Genomic DNA, 23,595 nt, shown 5'->3' with positions numbered 1-23,595 from the left:
TCCCTACACATCCATTATAAAGTGGATTGCAGTCCTCATACACTGCTGGTGGGTGAATTAGTACAACTACTTCTACATCCATCAGAAATGCTTACATATGCTCATCAAAGACATGCAATGGAATGTTCATAGCTGCCTAGAAACTGGTCCATCCACAGGAGAATGGACATATAAAGTACATTCTTTAAACAGAATGCCACACTCAGCAATGAGAATGAACTACCTATTACTACACACAACCACATTGATAAATCTCACAAATATAATGTTGAGTGGAACAAACCAGTTATTAAATAAAATACATAAAGCTCCTCTATTTATGTAAATCATAAAAACAAGCAAAATTAGTTGATAATGTAGTAAGGGGTTATCGTTGGGGTGGTACAGTTATCGAGGGAAGGTGTCAAGGACTTGTGGGATACTGGCTATGCTGTATTTCCTGTTCTGGGCGCAAAATGCACAGGTGTGTTCACTGTTAAATTTTATCAAGTTGTGGGGACAGCAGATGGCAATTATGTTGCTGGACTCCCACATAGCTGACTGCAATTTGAGTCCTGGACCTGGTGGCTTCAAATTCACACTGGGTACATGTGCGTATGTGCCCAATTTTCCAGAAGGAGAAGGGAGGAGAAGAGATTGTGGTGTGGCTATCCTGGCTGGGGGTTGATTTCTTGCTTTCTATCTCTCTGTCTCTCTGGCAAGCACATGTGCCCCATGGCTCTCAAAAATTTTTTTTTATCAAGTTGTACACTTAGGTTCAGTACACTTTTCTGGCTGTATATCACACTTCAGGTAGGTAGGAGAGAAAATAGTCACAGAAAATATAAATTATACTAGAGACATGGGTATTAACGTTTCCTAAGCTTAAAGTTTCAATGAGAACCACCTGCTCTGTGTACAGTACTCACTACTTCATTATCTATGCTGATAGGTATCTGCCTGCCACATGCAATACACGCCTATTAGCACAGGTTTGATGGGAACTGAGGACAGTGACAGATAAGACATGGTTTGCTCAAGGATGAACAAACAGGGACGATATCAGATCATTTTCTCATCTTCCTTTTGGCTTAGCCTTTAGCATGTTTTACTCAGAATAGGCACCACATAACAATGTTAATCATGTACAACCTACAAACAACTATGCTCAAGGAGAGCTACAGGTAAAGCACTTAAGAGTTCTCAAAAGCAGGGGAACATTTCCAGCTTCAGCACATTCCAAATAGAGTGGGTGGAGGGGAAAAAGAGAGAATGATTTCATGGGAGAACTGGTGATGAGCTCAGTCTGGAAAGGTAGCTCCAACTTGAACATACAAAGGTAAGGGAAAGACATTTGAGATGCAAGAGAGGGCAGATCTCAGAGGCAGGCAAGCTCAAGGGCACATATAAAAGTGTTTAGCTGCCAAAAGAAAAAAAAAAAAAAGAACTTTGGAAAAGAGGAGGAAGCAAACTTTTTTTTCAGTAGGTCAGGATAGAGCTCAGACATTGTATTCTCCCAAGCTCCACAGATCACTGCTGTTTTTCAAAGACTGGGACTCAAGCACTATATACCAAGTTTTCTAAAAATAGTTGTGGCCAGATGAGAAAAAGAATGGGAAAAACACAGCATGTGATTAAATGTACTTTAATTAATTCTCTGGTTAATAAATATTAACCTTTAATTAATATGTCAATTATTTTAGGATACTCCAAAATTAAAGTTATGATCCATCTTATTATAAATCTGGTAAGTAATGCAATAAATTTAAATTCCTTTATTCATAATAGCCAGGGAGCATGGGCAGCCCAAATGTCCACACGGCTATCTTTTCTCTTCCATTCTTCCTCTTCATGATTTTGGACCAATCATACATGCGTGCCCAGCATGATTTTTAAGCTGCCAGTTCTGGGATTCAAAGTGTAGTTGGCCATGTGGGAATCCAGCCTCTTAATCACCATAATATCTTCTGGCCCTTTAAATTTAAATTCTTAAATTCAACTTCTAATTAATGTTGCTAAAATTAAAATGTGTATTAATGCAAACTCTGGTTAATTTAACCATCTGATATTCAGTTTTTTCATCTGTAATGAGAAATGTAAAAAGATGATCCTTACAAAACTGCTTTTAAGTCTGATGTGGCATAATTCAACATGTGATCATTTTAGAAACAAAAATTTGTGATGAGCACAAGCATTCTTTTACCTCCCGCTGCCTCTAGGAGGCATCAAAAATCCCTTACTACAATTACTCTGTGGTAACATTCTTTTTTAACTAAGCCTAATTCATTGGACATTTGACATCAGGAAAATAGGTGCTGAATCAAAAGAATCCAGTATTTCATTCTGTGCTGTGGGTAACTGATGAGGTCATCTGTATTCCTTTCAGCCCAGCAGCAGCAAAGTCACTACCACATGTGCCCATCTGCGTCACCCTGGGCTGCAAGACTGTAGTAAAATAACATTTACTAATTTGTTTGGTCAGGAAATTTTGAAAAGCGTGGAAGTTTAGGGGTTTCAAAAGCACGTGATTTTGCAGATATAGCTATTAACTTCAATTTTTTCAGTCGCCGTTGCCAGTGATGCCAAGTATCTTCTTTCAGGCAAAGTCCTGCAGAATACCAGGGTGCTGTTTGACCACAAACGAGCTGAGGCATTCAGTATAAGCATGATTACTCACAGATGAATTAGTCTTTTGTTTCCCTTCTTGACACGTCAGACCCCTTTCTGATGTGTCAGCTATCTGATGTCTGGCCATGTCATGATACTAGAGCAGACTGCCTGAAATCACTCTGTTTGCTTTGGCCTACATACAAGTCCAGATAAAGAATTCAGTCAAAACACCTCCTCCAGGTCACAGAAGAGCCTTATAGCACCACTCTGAGAAACACCATAGAGACAAAACCTTTAAAATTATGCTTAAAAGCATTTCTATATACTCCAATTTTCACATTTAAATATAATCATATAGTTTAAAGATGTATGTGATAGTTTCTGAGAATATAAATTAAGCTTTACATGAAATAAACATTCAGAAGCATAGAGAAATCCATAAAAAAAATAAAACCTTTAAAAAAACAAACTAAATAAAAAAATTAAAGTAAAAATAGGTAAATGGGTATTTTTTAACAAATAGGAGGCAAGGAAAATGTAAAAAAAAAAGGAGGAAAAAGTCTATTTATATGTGAAATTTTGGGATGTGACATTAACTAAATATATGCTTAAGAAGGAATAATGCACTGAGAGACTGAGAAAATACACTAAAATGAGATTAGTACAATGAATAGCACTATGCACAAAATTAAAACTGGAAGGAAGGCTGAAAGAATTTAATAAACAACAATACAGGTTACAACATATAAGAAAAAAATGTTTAACAGCTCAGTTAAATATTATACATATATATACACTCCAGCATTTCAATTAAAAAACAAAACAAAACAAAACAAAACTTGTCTTTCAGGCAGAATGAAACAAATTGCTCAGATGTTCACCTCTGCAGTGCCATGTATTAAGAAAGTAGCTACTCCAATTATGAAACACACTTGCCCTAATTCCAACCCCTGGCTAGTGACTGGCTCACACACAGACAAAACACACAGCTCTTAGTCAAAGACGTAATGTGTGAAGTTAGTTGGCAGCGTTCTCAGTAAGGGTTCTCTTGATCTTAGGAAGAAACATAGACCACTTTATAGCCAATCTGAGAGTGACTATAAACAAAGACAAGCAACAAACAGGAAATAACAAGTGTTGACAAGGGCATGGAGAAACTGAAACTCTTGTGCACTGTTAGTGAGAATGTGAAATGGTGTAGCTGTGATGAAAAACAGGAGAGTGTTTCCTCCAAAAATTAAAAATAGAATTCTATATAATCCAGCAATTTCACTTCTTAATATATACACAAAAGAATCGAAAGCCCAGTCTCAAAGAAATATTTATATATTTTCATGGCAGCATTATTCATAATAGCCAGGGAACATGGGCAGCCCAAATGTCCACTGGCAAACAATGAATAAACAAAATGTGGTACTCCCCACATCAGTTTTGCTTTTTATGGTTTCAGTTACCTGAGGTACCGAACAGTAAGACATCATGAGAAAAAGAGACCACAATCACATAAAGTTTATTAAAATATATTGTAGACACCTGAGATAGTGTGGGTAGAGGGTGGGAAATGGCAGAAGGTGAGAAATCATATATATATATATATATATATATGAAACTAGAAATGGAAAATTATTGATAACATGTATGATTAAGCCACTACACAATATACTCTGGATGGGAAACCACATTTTGTACGCTGTGATGATGCTCAGTGAATGAATGTATATTAATTAATTAAAAATTAAAATTTTAAAAATTATTAAAACTATTTTATTGTTCTTCTTAATCTCTTACTGTGACTAATTATAAACTAAACTTCATCATAGGTATGTTAAGTATGTAAAAATGTATAAGAAAAACACAGCATACCTAGGATTCAGTACTAGCCATGGTTTCAGGCAGCTACTAGGGGTCTTGGAACACTGACTGCAGATACGGGGTACTACTGTACATATATATATAATGTAATATTATTAGCCTTTAAAAGGACATTCTAGGGACCAGCAGTTAGCATAATGGCTATGTCGCTGAACTCCCATGTGGTCGACTACAGTTCAAGTCCTGGACCCGGTGGCTTAAACTCACGCTGGACACGTGTGCGTGCGTGCCTAAGATCCCAAGAGGAGAATGGAGGAGAAAGGATTGTGGCGTGGCCATCCCCCTGGGAGGTGATTTCTCACCTTCTGTCTCTCTGTCGAGCACAGATGCCCTGTAGCAAAAACCTCTCCATAAATAAATAAATAGATAGATAAATAAATAAATAGGCATTCTAACATATTACAAAATGGATTAATCTAGAGGTCATCATATTAAGTGAAATATGCCAGTCAAAGAAGAAACAAATATTTATGATTGCACTTAAGTGAAGTACCGTAAGTAGTAACATTTGTAGGGCTGGGAGGTGGGAGGAGAACTTGTTGAGTAGGTAGAGTTTCAGTTTTGCAAGATGAAAAGAGTTCTAGAGATGGAGGGTGGGTGGTGATGGTTCACAGCATTGTGATTGTACTTAATATCACTGAACTGTACATTTAAAAGTGGTTATAATAGTAAACGTTATATTACATATATTTTACCACATTTAAAAATAATTTTAAAAAGAGTGTGAGAGAGGGGAGAAATTATGTCTTTCTGATCCTAGTTACTACTGATGACCTGCGATGCCTGGATGGACAACAACTACCTCGATGCCCTGACAGGGTAGACCAAGAGTAGGTACATCACTGAGGATAGCAGCCAGCAGCAGGATGGAATCTTGCTACAGCAGGATGTAATCCTTCCAAGAGAAACTCTTCTACATGGAATGTGTAATTTCCACTCAATTCAGTCAGTTCATGAGTTCCCAAACTGATACTGAGTTATACTAAAATAATACTAAGTCCCATTAAAATGGACACAATTACTCTGAAAGTTAGCTTGAGTATAACAACGTATCAAGACAACATCCTTTCCTTGATGACTCTAATTACGAGCTCTCATTCTATTCTTTTCTTAAAAGTTTATTTTACTCATGAGAGAGAAAATAGAGAGAGAGAACTCAGATAAATGTAAACCCTCGACAGGGTTTCATCACTCAGTGATACTCTACTTCTCTAGCCCTCCAGCTCCTCAGATCTTGGGCACATGTACCCATCACGTTTTGAAGACATCCTGGAGATCTGAACAAGTGGTCAGCCACATGACTTCCAGCAGTGCAGTTCAGTTTGCTGCCAACTGCACCACCAGACTGAGCCACTTTCATTAAATTCTTTTATAACTAGCCTATGCCTTACATCTAAGACTATGGTCATGGTCAACACATATTGATATAATTGTTATGTAAATCAACACTTATTTCACACACAAACACACTGGGGCATGCACACATTGAACAGTAAAACCAAAAGAATTCAATAAAAACATTTTAGGGTATATCATGCAATAGACTATAACTGTTACAAAGAAGCACACCATGAGTACTTGGAGAAAATTATTGCAACAAACGCCATTTACACAACATGAAGATGACCACAAGGTGATTTTCCTCCTGCAGAGCTCACCATAAGCAAAGCAAGGAAAATCAAAACTACTGATGTCTTAAGTGCCTTGTAATGATTAATTCTTATAAGCCCAACTGAGTACACTGCCACACACGATCCAAATATAAAAATAAGGTGAATTTACCAAAACTCTCTCAAATCAAGCCATCAGGAACCTCCTGGGCCAGCCAGTTCTGCTCAATTCAGGACATGAGGTTGCCAACTCAACAAAGAGTGGTTTCCGCATACCGAGTGTGTCAATCATCCACTGCTGAGAAATAAACCACCCCAAAACTCAGTGGCTTAAAACAATAATTCATTATTCCACATGATTCTGTGGGTTGGCTAGAGCTCAGCTAGGTGGTTTTGCTGCTGGTGTCTCCTGGGCTCAAGTATGAATTTGTATTCAGGTAGGAGCTTGGCTGAGGCAGAAATATCCAAAGTGGCTTCAGCCTCACAGGTGGCCCCTTTTACCAGCATGATAGATGGACCCTTTCCAGGATGGCTGGCTCAAAAAACAAAAGAATTGAAAGCTGCCAATCCTCTTACAGCCTGAGCCCAGAAATCTCAGACAGTCATTTCCATGGTATCCATTAGTTAGTGCAAGTTACCAAACCAGGGCAAGGGAAATAGACTCTACTTCTGATGAGTGAAGCAGCTTGCATATATGGGAATAAGAAGGACTGACATAAAGGGAGCAAGTAAAATGAGTTCTTCTTTGTGTCTCAGACCTGCTTTTAAATCATTTGCTTTGTATCATACAACAAATGTATTATGTGCTGAAGATGATTAACACATCCAAATATACACCTAAAAAATCCAAAATAAATATTAACCTAGTTTCGAGTACAATTAAATGTCACCAGGTACCAGTTTAAGCACTGCATTGTAATTTTCTACACGTTCTCCTATGTTAAAACTTTTGCTAGGGCAGAGACAATATCTACACTGCTTGCGACTGTATTCCCAGTGTCCAGCATAGCGTGTACATGATAGCTAACAGACTTCTCCTTAGTTATTAAAAATGTCCTTACTACTGTGCTCACTTCCACAGCACATATACTAAAATTGTTCCTACTATTTAAAAAAAAATAATTTTTTTCCTGAAATACCAGGAAAAAACACTCTTGTAGATTTTTCCATGTATACTTTATAATGTGGAAAATATGCTATCATTAAGGCTTGAAACAGTTATATTCTCAGAAAATAAGACATCATTTTAACTATAATCATAGTTACATACTAAGTTTAACCTCAGTCAATTTTGAAAAGGAGAGATTTTTACAGTAATGTGCAATTCATTCGTTATGAGTTATTTTTATGCTGGTCTTTAGCTTTAGACCTTCAACTTGCAATAAGAAATATTCATGCTTGAGACCAGCAGTTAGCATAATGGCTATGTCGCTGGACTCCCACATGGTCAACCGTGGTTTGCGTCCCGGACCTGGTGGCTTAAAACTCATGTGGGCATGTGTGTGTGTGTGTGCCCAAGATCCCGAGAGGAGAATGGAGGAGAAGGGATTGCGGCGTGGCCATCCCCCCAGGGGGTGATTTCTCGCTTTCTGTCTCTATGTCTCTCTCTGTCTGTCTGCGAGCGCATGCGCCCTATGGCAAAAACCTCTCAAAAAAAAAAAAAAAAAAAGAAAAGAAACATTCATGCTTGAACCACCACCTATATTACAATTTTAACCAGCACAATTTCTGTTTAAGATCCATTTTAATAAGCAGAGGTGCTATTCCTTTAAACTAAGGGTTCCCATTTGCTCAAAATATAATGAAATAGCCTTAACTCAAATGAAAATATCTTTACTGCTTCAGTTACTTAAAGTTATTTATTTTCAATCATGATGCAATGAAAACAGTTTTCTTAAACTAATAATAAAAATTTTATATTTTTGATGATTTAACTATATATATATATATATATACACAAAAAAAAAATATTAAATAAATAAATAAATATTTGACCAGAGAGGGACAGAGAGAGAGAGAAAGAGAGTGCACTAGGTCCGGGACTAGAACTGCAGTCGGCCATGTGGGAATCCAGTACCCCTAACCACCACACCACTTGCTGGCCCCAATAATAAAAATTTGAAATCAAAATGTTCTTGAAGGATCAGCCCATAATGAGCCATTGAGATGGCAGGATCCTACATGTCTGACCTTACAGTTCAAATCCTAGAACCTGGAGGCCTGAAAAAGATGGTGGGCACGTGTATGTGTGCATGCCCAAAGGCCCAGAAAAGACAAGAGAATGGAGAAGGAACTGTGTCATGATCATTTCCCATGAGGGTGGGGGGTGACTTCTCACTTTTTTCTCTCTCTGGTGAGCACATATGCCCTATAGCAAAAAAATTACTGTTTAAATATTGAAGACCTGAAAGTGTTCAAAAACAATAATGTCAGTAAAATGCTGGCTTTACAAAATTAATATTCAAAAAATTCTTTCATTATTATTAAACAAATATTCATAAAATTATGAACTATACGATAAAATTTCAGAATTATCCCTTCCAAGAAGATATAGTGTGAATACAAATATATGGAAAACATTAAGCATATTAACTTCAGAGATTTGGGAAGAAGAAATCAGGATTCCTGAAACTTTAGGTTTTTCTTAAAATGCTTCTAATATTATTGATACTCTTTATTCATTATTGTAAATATGTTAACAATTATTTAATAAGAAATATTAGATTTAGTAATATTTACAGAGAACTTTAGCCTATAGTGAATATTAAAACACCAAAATACCAGCAAACACTACTAAGTACTACTTAGAATGAACTGACATTTAGGACAGTAGATGGCATAATGGCTACTCCCATGTAGTCAACCGCAGTTTGAGTCCTGGACCAGAAGACTTAAATTCAGGCCAGGTGTGTATGCATGCATGCCCAGAATCATGGGAGGAAATCATGGGATGGGGCTTGGCCATTCCCCAGAGGGGCGATTTCTCACTTTCTCTCTCTCTCTCTGTCTTCCGCTGAGCATGTGTACCCTATAGCAAAAATCTCTCTTTAAAAAAAAAAAAAAAAAAAGAATAAACTGACATTTGGATCATTTTGCAAGTTAGCAGTACCACAAAGAAGCATAAATTCAAACTACCAAATTATGAACTTATTTGCTTCCAAAAATTGTTATTTCTTGGAGTACTACTAATAGACTTTGTATACAAACTTGCTGATATGTAATATATTTACATCGTTATTTATACTGTTAACAGCAGAGAGGTACACATACACTCCATAACACAACACTGCAATAGCCACAAGCAAAACTGACTGGTCAGACTGTCGCTGCACCCTCCTCTCCACTCCTGTCCTGCTTCCTGCATATGTCAACCATCACTGTCAGCTCTATAAGTCAGGGTTTCCTGCTCATGCTTTTGACTTGACATTGGTGGATTACTTCAAACCAGTAACATTTCTATGTTGACTGTTCAGTTTTCATTGTTGTAGGAGAATTATAATACCCTCCTTCAACTTCCTGATTTTTGTTTTAACTGATTTTGCTCAGGACTCATGATTTAAAAAAAAAAAAAAATTACCAAAAAGTGAGAAGAAATTTCCATATGAAAATACAAGTTTTCATTTTAGCTTTACTGAAAGAGACCAATCCACTTTGGAAGTGATTTCTACCAACTCACATCAGCTACTACTACCAGGAAATATATATAATCAAAGTCATCTTTTGCCATGGCTCTTGTTGCTCTAAGTTCTTCTAGAGGCATGGTAACACGCTATTTAAAAACAGATGTGGGGACCAGCAGATGGCATAATGGTTATATCCCTTGCTAGTTCACTGTCTCTTGTGAGCACACTCTCTGGCAATAAAGACAGACAGAAAGATAAAAGAGAGGTAAAAGTGAAATCTCTAAGTCTGGTATAGAAATTCTTCTGTCTACTATAATCATTAGAGTAATAAAAGTAACTGCATAAAAAATCTCAAATATCTGAGTTTTTTGTTTTTTTTTTCCCCAGAGATATTTTTGCTACAGGGCACATGCACTCGCTGGAGAAACAGAGAGGCAGAGAGACAGAGCAAGAAATCAAAAGTGAGGGGATGGCCATACCCTAATCCCTTCTACCTCCATTCTCCTCTCAGGATTTTGGGCACACACGCATATGCACCCAGCATAAGATTTAAGCTATCAGGACTGGGACTCAAAACGTGGTCAACTACGTTGGGAGTTCAGTGACGTAACCATTACGCTATCTGCTGGCCCCAAATATCTGAGCTTTTTCTCCTGAACTAATTTAGATCTAGCACTATGAAAATAAGCTAGAAGGGAAGAAGAAGAAGAAGAAGAAGAAGAAGAAGAAGAAGAAGAAGAAAAACTAATAAAAACAATATCAAGTGTTTTTGAGTAAACAAAATTATGCCCATGCTTTTTTCCTCTGCACAAAAGCATATTTTTAGGCCTATCAAGTAAATTAGTAAATCAGATATAAAGAAAAATTTTGAAGACCACGAAATTCCTAAGTTATCTATCTACAATGTACACTTAAGAAGAGCTCAACCCAAATGCCCACGAACAGAAGAATGGATTGAAAAACTGTGGCACATATACTCAAGACCCTGGCTTTTGACAGAAAGTGGATGAATATGGAAGATTTACTGCTGAGTGAAGCAAGCCAGGCTACGAAAAAGAGACATTGTATGTCCCCACTTAATATATACCGAGTGTCCGCACTCTATGACTGAAACTGATTGACTAAAAGATATAGAAACACATTCAATGGTTGTGAATACCAGATATAGTGTAGGTCAAAGAGTAGACTCTGAGGAAGGACACTTAGAAGAAAAATAGAGAGGCAAAGCATTAACGGGACAAAGAAATGTGGTATTATCTGTTGAAGATAATTTTATAGTATTATCAACTGGACTAGGGAGAAATGTACACATGTTGGAATTTTCACTTTGTAAGCTAAATAACATGATTGAATATATAAAAGAACATGAAATAAAAAAACAGTGAAAAAAACTAGTAGAACTATTATCAAATGTGCACAGCACAAAGTAATGTTCAATGTCAAAGAAGATAAATATGTCTATATCACTGATTTGATTACTATATACTGTTTGCATGCTTTGAGAAATCATACAAAGATGTATGACGATTACATGCATTTGTATAAATGTAAGTTCCAAAAGGAAAAATAAATAAATAAATAAATAAATAAATAAATAAATAAGCTCAAAAGAGACCCTCTAAGTGCCAGCACAATTCTGCTCTCAGACTATGTGGCCTGTCAATGTAAAATTAGCAAGGAATTGTACTTTTACAGTTTTCTCAAAGCCAGTTCTACTTTTAAGTCCATAATTCCCAATAACGGAATCATTACTTCTCAGCCATTCAGTACTTAACCTCAAAATTTGAAGCTCTGATCATTCCCATATTTAGTCAGCAAGTCCTGTGGATCATTCTTTTGTAAAAATCAAAAAATAAAAGGGGGAAGGAGAAATTTATGGATTAAAGAGATTTATGAGACACATCAACCAAATATAACATACGAACCTAGTCCAGGTCCCAAGTCAAACAAGCTGGCTACAATCTAAATTAGACAATTCTTATATAGATTATAAGATAATAAGGGAATATGAGATAATTAGGAAAAAAAGAACATTGACTAGACATCAGATGCTATTTGAAAATCTTGTTAATATTTCTTAGGTGTGATAATGAGATCATATTAAGTTGTTGGGGAAGTCATGTATTTTTCTATGTTATTCTATGTAAAAATGTGCCATGACTTTTCTGACAACCCAATAGTTATGTTTTCAAAGCATCCCTAATTTTTTAGAAATATAAACTAAAATAATTACAGATAAAGTGATATTCTTGATTTGTTTCAAAATAAATCAAAATGGAGTAAAGACAGGAATGAGGTAAAAAAAATGGTATGAGATGTACAAATAATTGTTGAAGCTAGGTAATGGGTAGATAGGGGTTCAGTTACACTTTTTTTTTTTTTTTGGAGAGGTTTTTTCGCTATAGGGCGCGTGCGCTCGCCAGACAGACAGAGAGAGACATAGAGACAGAAAGCGAGAAATCACCCCCCAGGGGGGATGGTCACGCCGCAATCCCTTCTCCTCCATTCTCCTCTCGGGATCTTGGGCACGTACGCACACGTGCCCGGCGTGAGTTTTTTAAGCCACCGGGTCCGGGACGCGAACCGCGGTCGACTATGTGGGAGTCCAGCGACATAGCCATTACGCTAACTGCTGGTTCCCCAGTTACACTTTTAAAAACAATTTGGCATACTAAGAAATTCTCATAATTAAAATAAATTACAATTACACATATGAACATATTTATATATTTTTTAATTTATATGGCTCTGTGCCTGAAACTGTCAATGACTCCTAACTGCCTAAGTATCCTAGGTTAGCTTTCATGGTCCTTCACAGTTCTTGGGGTATCCTTTTTTCTATGAACATATCATAGGCACTGTTACCTCTGAATCGTTACTTACGCTGTTCCTTTTCCTTGAAATGTGTTTATCCATCATAATGACCCTCTTCCTCGCTCCTTCATTTAGGTTAAATCCTTTCCTCTTCTACACTGTGTGAAGTAATAACTCCCTTCTAGGCCACTTATCAGACCACTTTATGACCTGGTTTAATGCAACATGACCTCCTCCCCAGTCTTCACATAGACCACAAGTTTTAAGTGGAAAATTTACGTTTACTTCTTTCGCATCTTTAGCACTTAAAGCATTAAGCTAAGTAAACAGAGGTGTTTGGTTATTATCCTCATGGTGGGCAGGAGGTAGGCAGTCTGTTCCTTTGCCCTGTTCTATATACACTCCAGAGTTATTACAGTGGGTCACGAATACTTAAAAACATCAAAGAGTTTCATAAAAGAGAGTCACAAAACCTGTTTTTAAAAAGGAAATTCTATAACATACTTAAATCTCACAATAATTTGATGGATTACAAAGTGAGAGCAGTACAGGCCATGGTTCTCATTACAGAAAGCTTCATTTCGGAGACAGCAACTTGGAAGTCCCTTCTGAAGGAGGGACCCATTTGTCCCTCCTTCAGAGCTCCAAATCCTGTGCCCTGAGATAAAAATGTTTTAAAGATCCATTTTTCTATAATGAAAACAAACATGTGTATAAAAATCAATTTTACCTTATACTTCATCTTGGGACATGAATGAATGTAGAAACCCATATAATAATAGCTGAGTTGAGACGTTTTCTCATGTAGTTGTCTGGTAAAAGCAATTTCTCTGCCATAAGAAAACAAAAGATGAAAGTACAGTGAATTCTGGTTCCAATTTTCAAAACATTATGTAATTTAATGACAACTATTTGGTAAAATCTGATACTAGGGTACAAAAAATTCAAACATTGAAAGAAAAACAATTTTCAAAACAGCATATGATGACTTTTCCTAAAGAGGCACCAAAAAAGCCTTCAAAATTATTTTGAGTAAATGCAGGCAAAGCACCTGACCTAAAATTCAAACAGCATAAAATTAAAGAGAGTATGATGCATTTTATTCATTATGCCCTAGCCCCCTGAAAAATCTGAGCTTAACAGGTTAAACATAGTACCACAAATTTTAGAAAATTTACCAGCCAATAAATTTCAGTAAGAATAGGGACCAGCAGTTGGCATAATGGCTATGTCGCTGGACTCCCACGTAGTCGACCGCGGTTCAAGTCCTGGACCTGGTGGCTTAAACTCACGCAGGGTGCGTGTACATGCATGCCCAAGATCCCGAGAGGAGAACGGAGGAGAAGGGATTGCAGCATGGCCATCACCCTGGGGTGTGATTTCTCGCTTTCTATCTGTCTCTCTCTCTCTCTCTCTGTCTGGCAAGCACACGTGCCCTATAGCATAAACCTCTCCAAAAACAAAACAAAAATTTCAGTAAGAATAATTATTATGATGACCATTCATGTACAAACACATTCAGGTGTAATTAGCACATAACTCCTTACTGCCCCTAGTTGCAACTTTAATATTATTCTCCCAAAAACTAGAGTGGAGAAAACACCATGTTATCTCACCCCATGTCCTATATTTATTGACATAGGTGAGAATTACTTAAAGATATTGTATCTTCACAATGTCTATGCCTGAAGTGGTTTTAATCTGTCTCCACACAAATATTGGCAAAGAATTTCAGACAATAAGCCCAAATTAATGAACTGTGTATGAGAGTTTAAATAAAACTATAGTACATTTCTAAAATATGAGGAAAGTTGTTTTGATTTTATATCTGTTTCTTAAAGGTTTTCATTTCCTTTTTTTAAAAGTAGCAACAAATGCTAGAAATTTATTTTTTAATGGAACAATCTGTATATTTTTCCAGTTCAAAGTGTAAGAGTTATTACCTAAAAATGTCATCCTTGAAGGTTTCTAAATCCAAGCAGCCTAAATATTAGCCTATAATAGCCTATAATCGAACTTATTATTAGCCTATAATAGAACTAATACACTCTGAAGGTTCAAACTAAGGAAAGAATGCACTGATAAAAGCAAATCTAAGAACTCCCAACTCCAACAAATCTAAGACCACCCAATTCCAACAAGAAGTCACAATGACACTCCTTCGCTGGACCCTGACCTTCCACTCCCATATCCACTCCATCAGCAAGTCTTCTGGGCTCTATCTCCAAAATAAACCTTAATTTTAACTACTTTTCACTATTTCCACCTAGCTACCCTTTTGGCTCCCCTTGATAACTATAGTAGCCTCTAAATTGGTTTTTCTGTTCCTATGCATATGCCTCCATAAATCTCAGAATAATCTGTTACAATATTAATCACATCAAGTAACCTCCTCATCCCCTACCATTATATGAGTCTACTATCAAGGTAGAAAAAAAAAAAATCTAACCTCCCTACCATGACTTACAAGCCCTGTTCTATTTGCTCTACCCTCACTACCTCCATCTACCTCCCCACCCTCCTTGAAAAACACTCTATAATCTCCCCTATACTCCAGCCAAAAATCTTCTGATCACTTCAGAGCACTCGGATATGCTATCCTTTACCTGGATTTCTACCCTCAGATTTTTACATGACTGTCTCCTATTTTCCCTTTGCTCCTCAAATGTCACCTGTGAACAGATATCTCTCTTGACCACGCTATATAAAACAGTCCTTATGCCTACCATCACTGCTAATTTTACTTTTGTCACAGTACTACAGAGCATCTAAAATTAAGTTGTCCAATTCCTGATCTCCTTTCTACGTTGACAAACTGGAAACCCTGTCTATCTTATTCATTTCTATGAATGGTGCCAGGACACACAGACTGTGCCCAAATAGACATTTAAACAAATTAATCAGAACTCTAAAATTCATCTTCCTAAAAATATGAAGGTTAGAGTTAGATCAAGTTCATGACACTCTGCTTCAAAATGTCAATCTCCTGGGTACCTTTCCTCTTCTAATAAACTCAGCAACTCATTTTTCAAGAGCACTACAGGAAGTGAAAAGCCCATAGTGCAGTGGCAATCTCCTCGCTCTCAAGTGGCAACACATTTACACTTTCAGGCTCCTCCACTCACAGCTTCCTATTTCTAGGACTTACAAGATATAAACCAAGTGGGGGACCAGCAGTTAGCACAATGGATATGTCGCTGAACTCTCATGTAGTTGATCGCAGTTCAAGTCCCGGACTCAGTGGCTTAAACTCACACTAGGTGCGTGTGCGTGCGTGCCCAAGATCCCAAGAGGAGAATGGAGGAGAAGGGACTGCGGCATGACCATCCTCCCTGGGATGTGATTTCTTGTTTTCTATCTCTCTGTCTCTCTCTGGCTTTCTGGTGTGCGCACATGCCCTATAGCAAAAACCTCTCAAAAAAAAAAAAAATAAGGTAAATAGGATTTTTTTCTCCAATAATTGTGCTAGAAATGAATTATTTACTATCTCAAATGCACTAGGATATATAAACCATTTCTCAATTTACTGAGCCAGAAAAAATTTCAAAGAAATAAATATTATCTTAATAAAATCTAAGAAATTTAGAAAAAAATCTATAAATACACACTGTAAAGTGATAGGTATAAGAATATAACATTTAAGAAAATATTAATCAGAAAGCACTGATTGATTTCGGTATAAAGAAAATGTAGAACCGGACCCATAGCACAATGACTAAGGGAGCCAGATCCCACCAATTTCAGTTCAATATCAGCCTTAGCATCCTAGAAAGCATGCCAGGCACATGTGTGTACATGCCCAAAATTCTGACATGGAAAGAAGAATGGAGTGAAAAGGACTGCAGTGTGACCATGTCCACTAGGGGTTGTGCACACATGCTCAGTCACCAATGCTATCTCTCTGGCAAGTGAACATGCTCTCTGGCAAAAAAAAAAAAAAAAAAAAAAAAAAAAAAAAAAAAAAAAAAAAGTATAATTTTTTAAAATAAATGAAATAAAAACTTTGCTGTTGTTGTTGTCATAGTGTGCATGCACTTGCTGGAGAGATACAGAAAGAAACAGAAAATGAGAAATTATCTCCCAGGGGGAATGGCCATGCTGCAATCCCTTTTCCTTCATTCTCTTCTCAGGATTTTGGGTATGCATGCACTTACACCCAGTATGATTTTCAAACTGCTAGGTCCAAAACTTAAACCATAGTCGGCCATGTGCGAGTCCAGTAGGTTAACCACCACACAACCTGCTGGCTCCATGAAATAAATAAAAACTTTTAAGTTATATAATATTAATTAATGTAAACTTCTTAAGTCATAAAATGTGAATGCTTATAGATTACCAGTTATAATTTTGGTGAAATCACCAAGAACTATGAATATTATTTGATTACATTAAATACAAATACAACTAAACATAATAAAGTAAAAGACAGTTACAGAGATCAGTTAAAATATTACAAAATCATGAATTTACTACATACTGGCAGAAGAAAAAAGTCAGGCTGAAAATATGAAAACGGAGAACTTTTTTATATTTGTAAGTCACTAAAACACACACAAAAACATCAATTATAAACCATATTTTTAAAAATTTTTAATATAGGGGGCCTGCAGGTAGCGTAGTAGTTAAGGGCACTGGACTTCCACATGGCTGACCACGGTTCCAATTCCGAACCTGGTGGCTTGCTTTCTCACTTTCTTTCTCTCTCTCTCTCTGTTCCTCTCTAGTCAAATTAAAATAAATAAATGTTAAAATAAAATAATTCTTTACAAATTTTTTTAATATAAAGAACATTTACTTAGGACCAGCAGGTGGCATGGCGGTTAAGGCACTGGACACTTCCACATGGCTGACCACGGTTCAAATACCAACCCTGGTGGCCTGCTTTCTCACTCCCCCCACCCCCTGTATATCTCTCTCTGGTCAAATTAAAATAAATGAATGATGGGACCAGCAGTTAGTGTAATAGCTATGTCACTGGTCTCCCATGTAGCTGACCACAATTCGAGTCCCGAACCCAGTGGCTTCAACTCACGCCGGGCATGTGTGCGTGCATGCCCAAGATCCCGAAAGGAGAAAGGAGAAGGAACTGTGGTGTGGCCATCCTCCCCAGGGGGTGATTTCTTGCTTTCTGTCTCTCTGTCTCTTTCTGGAGAGCGTATATTCCCTATAGCAAAAAAACCTCTCCAAAAAAATTTTTTTAAAAAAAATGAATGAATAAATAAAATTAAATAAATAAAAAAATAAAGAACATTTACTCTCCTACTTTTATAATTCAGAAAAAAACACACACACACACAAAATAAAATAATCTAGCAGTATGCTGTACCATGGTGTGAAAATGTAACCATCAAACATAAAGGCTGGGAAACTAAAAGAGAAAAATATGACACAATGATAAAGCAGGAGAAAAAGACTCAAGCTCACAAATAAAAGAAATTCCCACCCCCTCCTATCCTATTCTACCACACAAGAGGAATAAAAACAGAAACAAATATTTTCATGGACTAAGACTATCACTTTCTTGCCTTGAAAAATATTGTACTGTATTATATCTATCAATTTTTGTAGCCACAGACATAAAACAAAAATTATCTATTGATGAAGCCCATAGATTAAGAAAACCAGAGATTTTCCTAGACCTCTTCCATATACTTACATATTTTTTTTCTAGCAGATCCATGTTAGTTTAATTCATTTATACCATATTCATTTAACTTTTTAATTAATAGCGAAAAATACATATGATAGTAACAATAAGAATACAATAGTATAATATTTAAGTAACATTAGTGGTTCTGACAAGGGAGATTTAATAGATGTATAAACAACAAAAGTATCCCACAAATGCAATGATTTCTCACATACATAGATGGATACCTTAAAAAGCTTGAGAACTGGGGCTGGCAGGTGGTGTGGTGGTGAGGGGCACTGGACTCCCACATGGCCAACCACGGTTCAAGTCCTGGACCTGGTAGCTTGCTTTCTCACTTTCTCTCTCTCTCTTCCTCCCTCTCTCTCACTCGCTCAGTCCCTCTCTGGTCAAATAAAAAAATAATAAATTACATAAATAAAGTTTTATAAAAGAAAAAGCTTGAGAACTGGGACCAGCAGATGGTGTAACGGTTGCGTCGCTGGACTCCCATGTAGTCATCCTGGACCCAGTGGCTTAAATCTCATGCTGGGCACATGTGTGTGTGTGTGTGTGTGTGTGTGTGTGTGTGTGTGTCCAAAATCCCAAGAGGAAAGTGGAGAAGAGATTTCAGCGTGGCCATCCCCCCCAGGGGGTGATTTATCTCTTTATGTCTCTCTCTGTCTCTCTGGTGAGTGCACATACCTTAGAGTAAAAATCTCTCTTAAAAAAAAAAAACAAACAAAAAAAAAACCCTTGAGAATTACCATCAAACACTGACATCAGTTCTAAAGCTGGTACACCTAAATTTCAATATAAGACTAAGGGACTACTGCAGCAATAAATCATTATAAATACTATCAAGGAGGATTTATACTATTATACAATAAAATAAAATCAAAGGAGTTATTAAATGTTGTTATAACCCATTCCAACCACTACAAAAAGCAGTCTCACCGTAGTGCAGAGTAGACACCCAAAGACAGAAATGAATAATCAGGATCGTAGTACAAATACACAGACGAAACACAGTACGGAAGGATGTCAATCACCCCTACAGCAATGATCTTTCCATCAAGCCAGTACTGCTGGTGAAAGGAGCCATAACCACAATCTGGCCCATTTGGGGGCTTCTCTGCCTATGGAAAAGTAGACAGATAAACATAAACAGTTTGACATTTTTTTCTTTATATTAAAAGATCTTATCATTTATCTTTTTTACTCAGATTGGTAAGTCCTAAAATTTCCTCGTTACCATCTCTTCCCTAGTCACACTCTATGTTAAGTTGGAAAACTTTTTTTACTTACAGAAACACTGACCAAACAAAAGAACAAGAAAGAGAAATTAACTTTTCTTCAACTTAATATTAACAATGTTTTAATATTTGATGGTAGAAAAAAAACATTTTACAGTGTAAGTCACTATTAAACTACATTCTTCTGTTTCATATATAAGTTGGGAAAGAAATGATGTGTGAGTAAAAGTTGGAGAACAAAAACTAAGAGTGCCAGGTGAGAAGAGAAGCCTCCCTAGCCAGGCTTGTGTATCCCAGCACTGTTAAGTCATATAATTCCATTATTTTCGCTAGAGTTCCTGTGTAAGTACAAAGGGAAATGACACTTCTTATTACTCAAAGAAAAATAAAGTTATCTCTTCATCATTATTTTAATGTTACTATAATCCAAAGAAGAAATCTAGAGATTTCAAAATATAAATATCTTAAATGACATTTCTCATTTTTAAAGTCAACATAACTTTAAATATAACTGCTCTTAAGTAAACACTATACCAATGAACATTATGAGGCAGCATTCAAAAAAGCCTTTTTACTAGAAACTAAATGGATGTTAGAAATTAACAGCTTAAATGAATAAATATTAGGTTGTCCGGAAAATCATAACATATATTCCTATATTTGTCTATGCAAAAATGTGTCATGACTTTCCTGACAACCTATACAACATGTACATCATTTTCTCACAGTTAAAATCACAGAGAAGGTACATGGACAAACGCCAGAAGGGAATGAAGAAAAATTAAAAGAAATTTGCTAATGCCAAAATCACACGAACGAACACACACACACACACACACACACACACACAAATTAAAGAAAGGAATTCTATAAACCATTATTTTTCCTAAACATAGATGCAAAAATCCTTAACAAAATATTAGTAGTCAAACCCAAGAATGAGTAAATTATGTACCATAACTAAGAGACATTTATTCTAGGTATGCAAGGCTGATTTAACATTAGAAAAGTGATTAGAAAAAGCAAAGAAAAAAAAGAGAAAGAAATTAATCTAATTCACCAGATCAACAGTGTAGAAGAAGAAAAACAATGACCCTATAAATTGATGGAAGAAACATATTTGGCCAGATCCAATACATACTGATAACTAAAAACCAGTAACAGGGACCAGTTTATGGTCTGGTGTTTAAGGCTGCTGAATCCCAGAAGGCCAAATGTGCTATTCAAGTCCTAGACCTGGCAGTTTGAGAAAGACACTAGGCACATGTGTGTGCATGGCCCAAATCCCCAAAGAATGGAAAAAAGTGATACAGCATGACCATGCCTCATTGAGGAGGAGGGGTGCTTTCCTGCTTTCCCTTTCTCTCCGTCTCTCTCTGGCAAATGTGCATGCAAAATAAAATAAACTTGTAATAAACTAGGAACTGAAAAGAACTTTCTCAACTTCCAGGATATGAACCGCCGTCAACTACATGGGAGTCCAGCGACATAGCCATTAAGCTAACTGCTGGTTCCCTGCTCTTTGTATCTTTGTTCACAGATGACAGGACTATGTCGAAAATCCCAAAGAGAGCCAGCCGGTGGCATGGAGGTTAAGGTGGTTGGATTCTACATGGTCAATAGTGTAGTTTGAGTTCTAGACCCAGCAGCTTGAAAAACAAGCCAGGTGCACGTGCACATGCTCCTAAAATGACATGAAGAGAATGGAGAAGGGATTACAACAGGGCCATTTCCCCGCAGTGTGCTTTCTCTCCTTCCTTCCCTCCCTCTCCCTTTCTCTCCCCAGTCAGCACACATGCCCTAAAGCAAATTAAAAAAAAAAAAAACAAAACTAGAACAAGCAATTATAGCAAGGTTTCAGAATTTAAGGTTAAAAAACAAAAGTCAACTGCTTACTTATGTAATAGCAATGACTGGAGTTAGAAATGAAAAACCCAATACTATTCATAATGCTAGGAAAAGAAAATTAAATACTTTGGTAGGTAGAACTCCAACAAAAGATATACAGATCATATATGGAGAAAACTATAAAACTCTGACGAAAAGGAATCAAAGATCTAAATAAATAAAAAATTATTGTGTGTTCCCAAATGGAAAGACTTGGTATTGTTAAGATAGCAGTTCTTCCCAAGTTGACCTACAGATTGAACAGTCAACCCAATACTGAGAAACAAGGGTGGAAGACTGTCTTAACACAAGAATGATATAAATCAACAGGTCTCAGACTTCTTGGTCTCAAAACTCCTTTAGACTTAGAAAATTACTGAGGACTCTAAAGAGCTTTTTTGGGGGGACCGTATCTCTAGATACTTACTGTACTAGGCATTAAACCTGAGATTTTAAAAAATATGTATTTATTAATCCACGTGAAAATAATAAATACCTTTCACGTATAAGAGAAAAAACTATTTTCTAAAACCCAAAGGGGAAAAAGCTGATCTTTTGTTTATAGCTGAACAATATTTCACTGTGTAAATATATCACTTTTCTTTATCCATTCATCTGTTGAGGATATTTTACTTAATTTTGTATCTTTCCTAGCTATTGTGAATAGTGCTGCAATAAACATATGAATGCATTTATATCTCAAAGAGATATCTCTTTGCCATGCTAATATCCTTTCCTTTCGGTATACACCTAGTTATTCAACTACTGGATCATAATGTAGTTCTATTTTCGGTTTGGTGAAGAAATTCTGTACTATTTCCCACAATGGTTATAATCAAGTCATTTGAGGCAACATGGATGACCTGGAGGAAATAATGCCAAGTGAAATAAAGCACTAAAAGACAATAATGTATGTTCTCACTCATTAGTAGAAGCTAAGATTCTTCCCAAGTTGACCTACAGATTGAACAGTCAACCCAATACTGAGAAACAAGGGTGGAAGACTGTCTTAACACAAGAATGATATAAATCAACAGGTCTCAGACTTCTTGGTCTCAAAACTCCTTTAGACTTAGAAAATTACTGAGGACTCTAAAGAGCTTTTTTGGGGGGACCGTATCTCTAGATACTTACTGTACTAGGCATTAAACCTGAGATTTTAAAAAATATGTATTTATTAATCCACGTGAAAATAATAAATACCTTTCACGTATAAGAGAAAAAACTATTTTCTAAAACCCAAAGGGGAAAAAGCTGATCTTTTGTTTATAGCTGAACAATATTTCACTGTGTAAATATATCACTTTTCTTTATCCATTCATCTGTTGAGGATATTTTACTTAATTTTGTATCTTTCCTAGCTATTGTGAATAGTGCTGCAATAAACATATGAATGCATTTATATCTCAAAGAGATATCTCTTTGCCATGCTAATATCCTTTCCTTTCGGTATACACCTAGTTATTCAACTACTGGATCATAATGTAGTTCTATTTTCGGTTTGGTGAAGAAATTCTGTACTATTTCCCACAATGGTTATAATCAAGTCATTTGAGGCAACATGGATGACCTGGAGGAAATAATGCCAAGTGAAATAAAGCACTAAAAGACAATAATGTATGTTCTCACTCATTAGTAGAAGCTAAGAAGATTCAACTGTGATGAGTCCAACAATGGGTAACAGATGGGTAACACATATAAGACTACAGGTAGATAAGTGGAATGAGTTCTAGAAAATTGTAGCACAGTAGAGCAAAAATAGACAATCCAATGTGTACTTCACAATAGAAGGGTGGAACTTGAAAGTGCATAACACAAAGTCATCATAAATGTATGCGGTGAATGTGTTTATTGCCCTGATTTGATCATTACACAGTATATACATATATGGATAAACCACACTGAATCCCCACAAATTTGTACAACTGCTACAGAAAAATCAGAAATTATAATAAAAATTATTCTAATTTGATGTGAAAAATGCATCGTTTTACATTTTTACCTCTTTTTAATGTCCAGCTTAACGAAGGACAAATTCCAATATCTGCTTTTGCATTTAATTTGTTCTATTTGTGTAGTCTCTAGAAAACATTTCTAGTGTACTCACAAGATACTGAGAGTCAAAATGCTTATAACATCTTGGTATGCCAAAAATTTTTGACCTTGAAGACCTTCTAAAAGGGTCTCATGAAGCATACCCCCCCAAGTTGCTTATCTACACTTTTGAGAACCACCGATAAAAATAAATGCATTTTTTAAAAAGAATTATTTATTTTTATTTTTATTTGACCAGAGAGGGAAAGCGTTTGTGGGAA

At 36.3% G+C, this 23,595-nt stretch overlaps 1 protein-coding gene across 4 annotated transcripts in view; it reads right to left on the bottom strand.

Moving 5' to 3' along the window:
• The window catches only part of ATE1 (arginyltransferase 1), a gene marked incomplete at its 5' end in the record, with an annotated part of 145,529 nt that overhangs the window by 70,329 nt on the left and 51,605 nt on the right, over positions 1-23,595 (bottom strand). For all 4 annotated transcript variants that reach the window (XM_014586092.1, XM_014586094.1, XM_014586095.1 and 1 more), the window contains 2 exon segments: positions 13,239-13,338; positions 19,095-19,276. In XM_014586092.1, coding sequence (XP_014441578.1) covers positions 13,239-13,338; positions 19,095-19,276 — 282 coding nt within the window.

The sequence above is a fragment of the Tupaia chinensis genome, unplaced genomic scaffold, assembly GCF_000334495.1.
Source record: "Tupaia chinensis unplaced genomic scaffold, TupChi_1.0 Scaffold000113_1, whole genome shotgun sequence".
Taxonomy (NCBI): Eukaryota; Metazoa; Chordata; class Mammalia; order Scandentia; family Tupaiidae; genus Tupaia; species Tupaia belangeri.
This window is presented reverse-complemented; position numbering and strand designations above follow the sequence as displayed.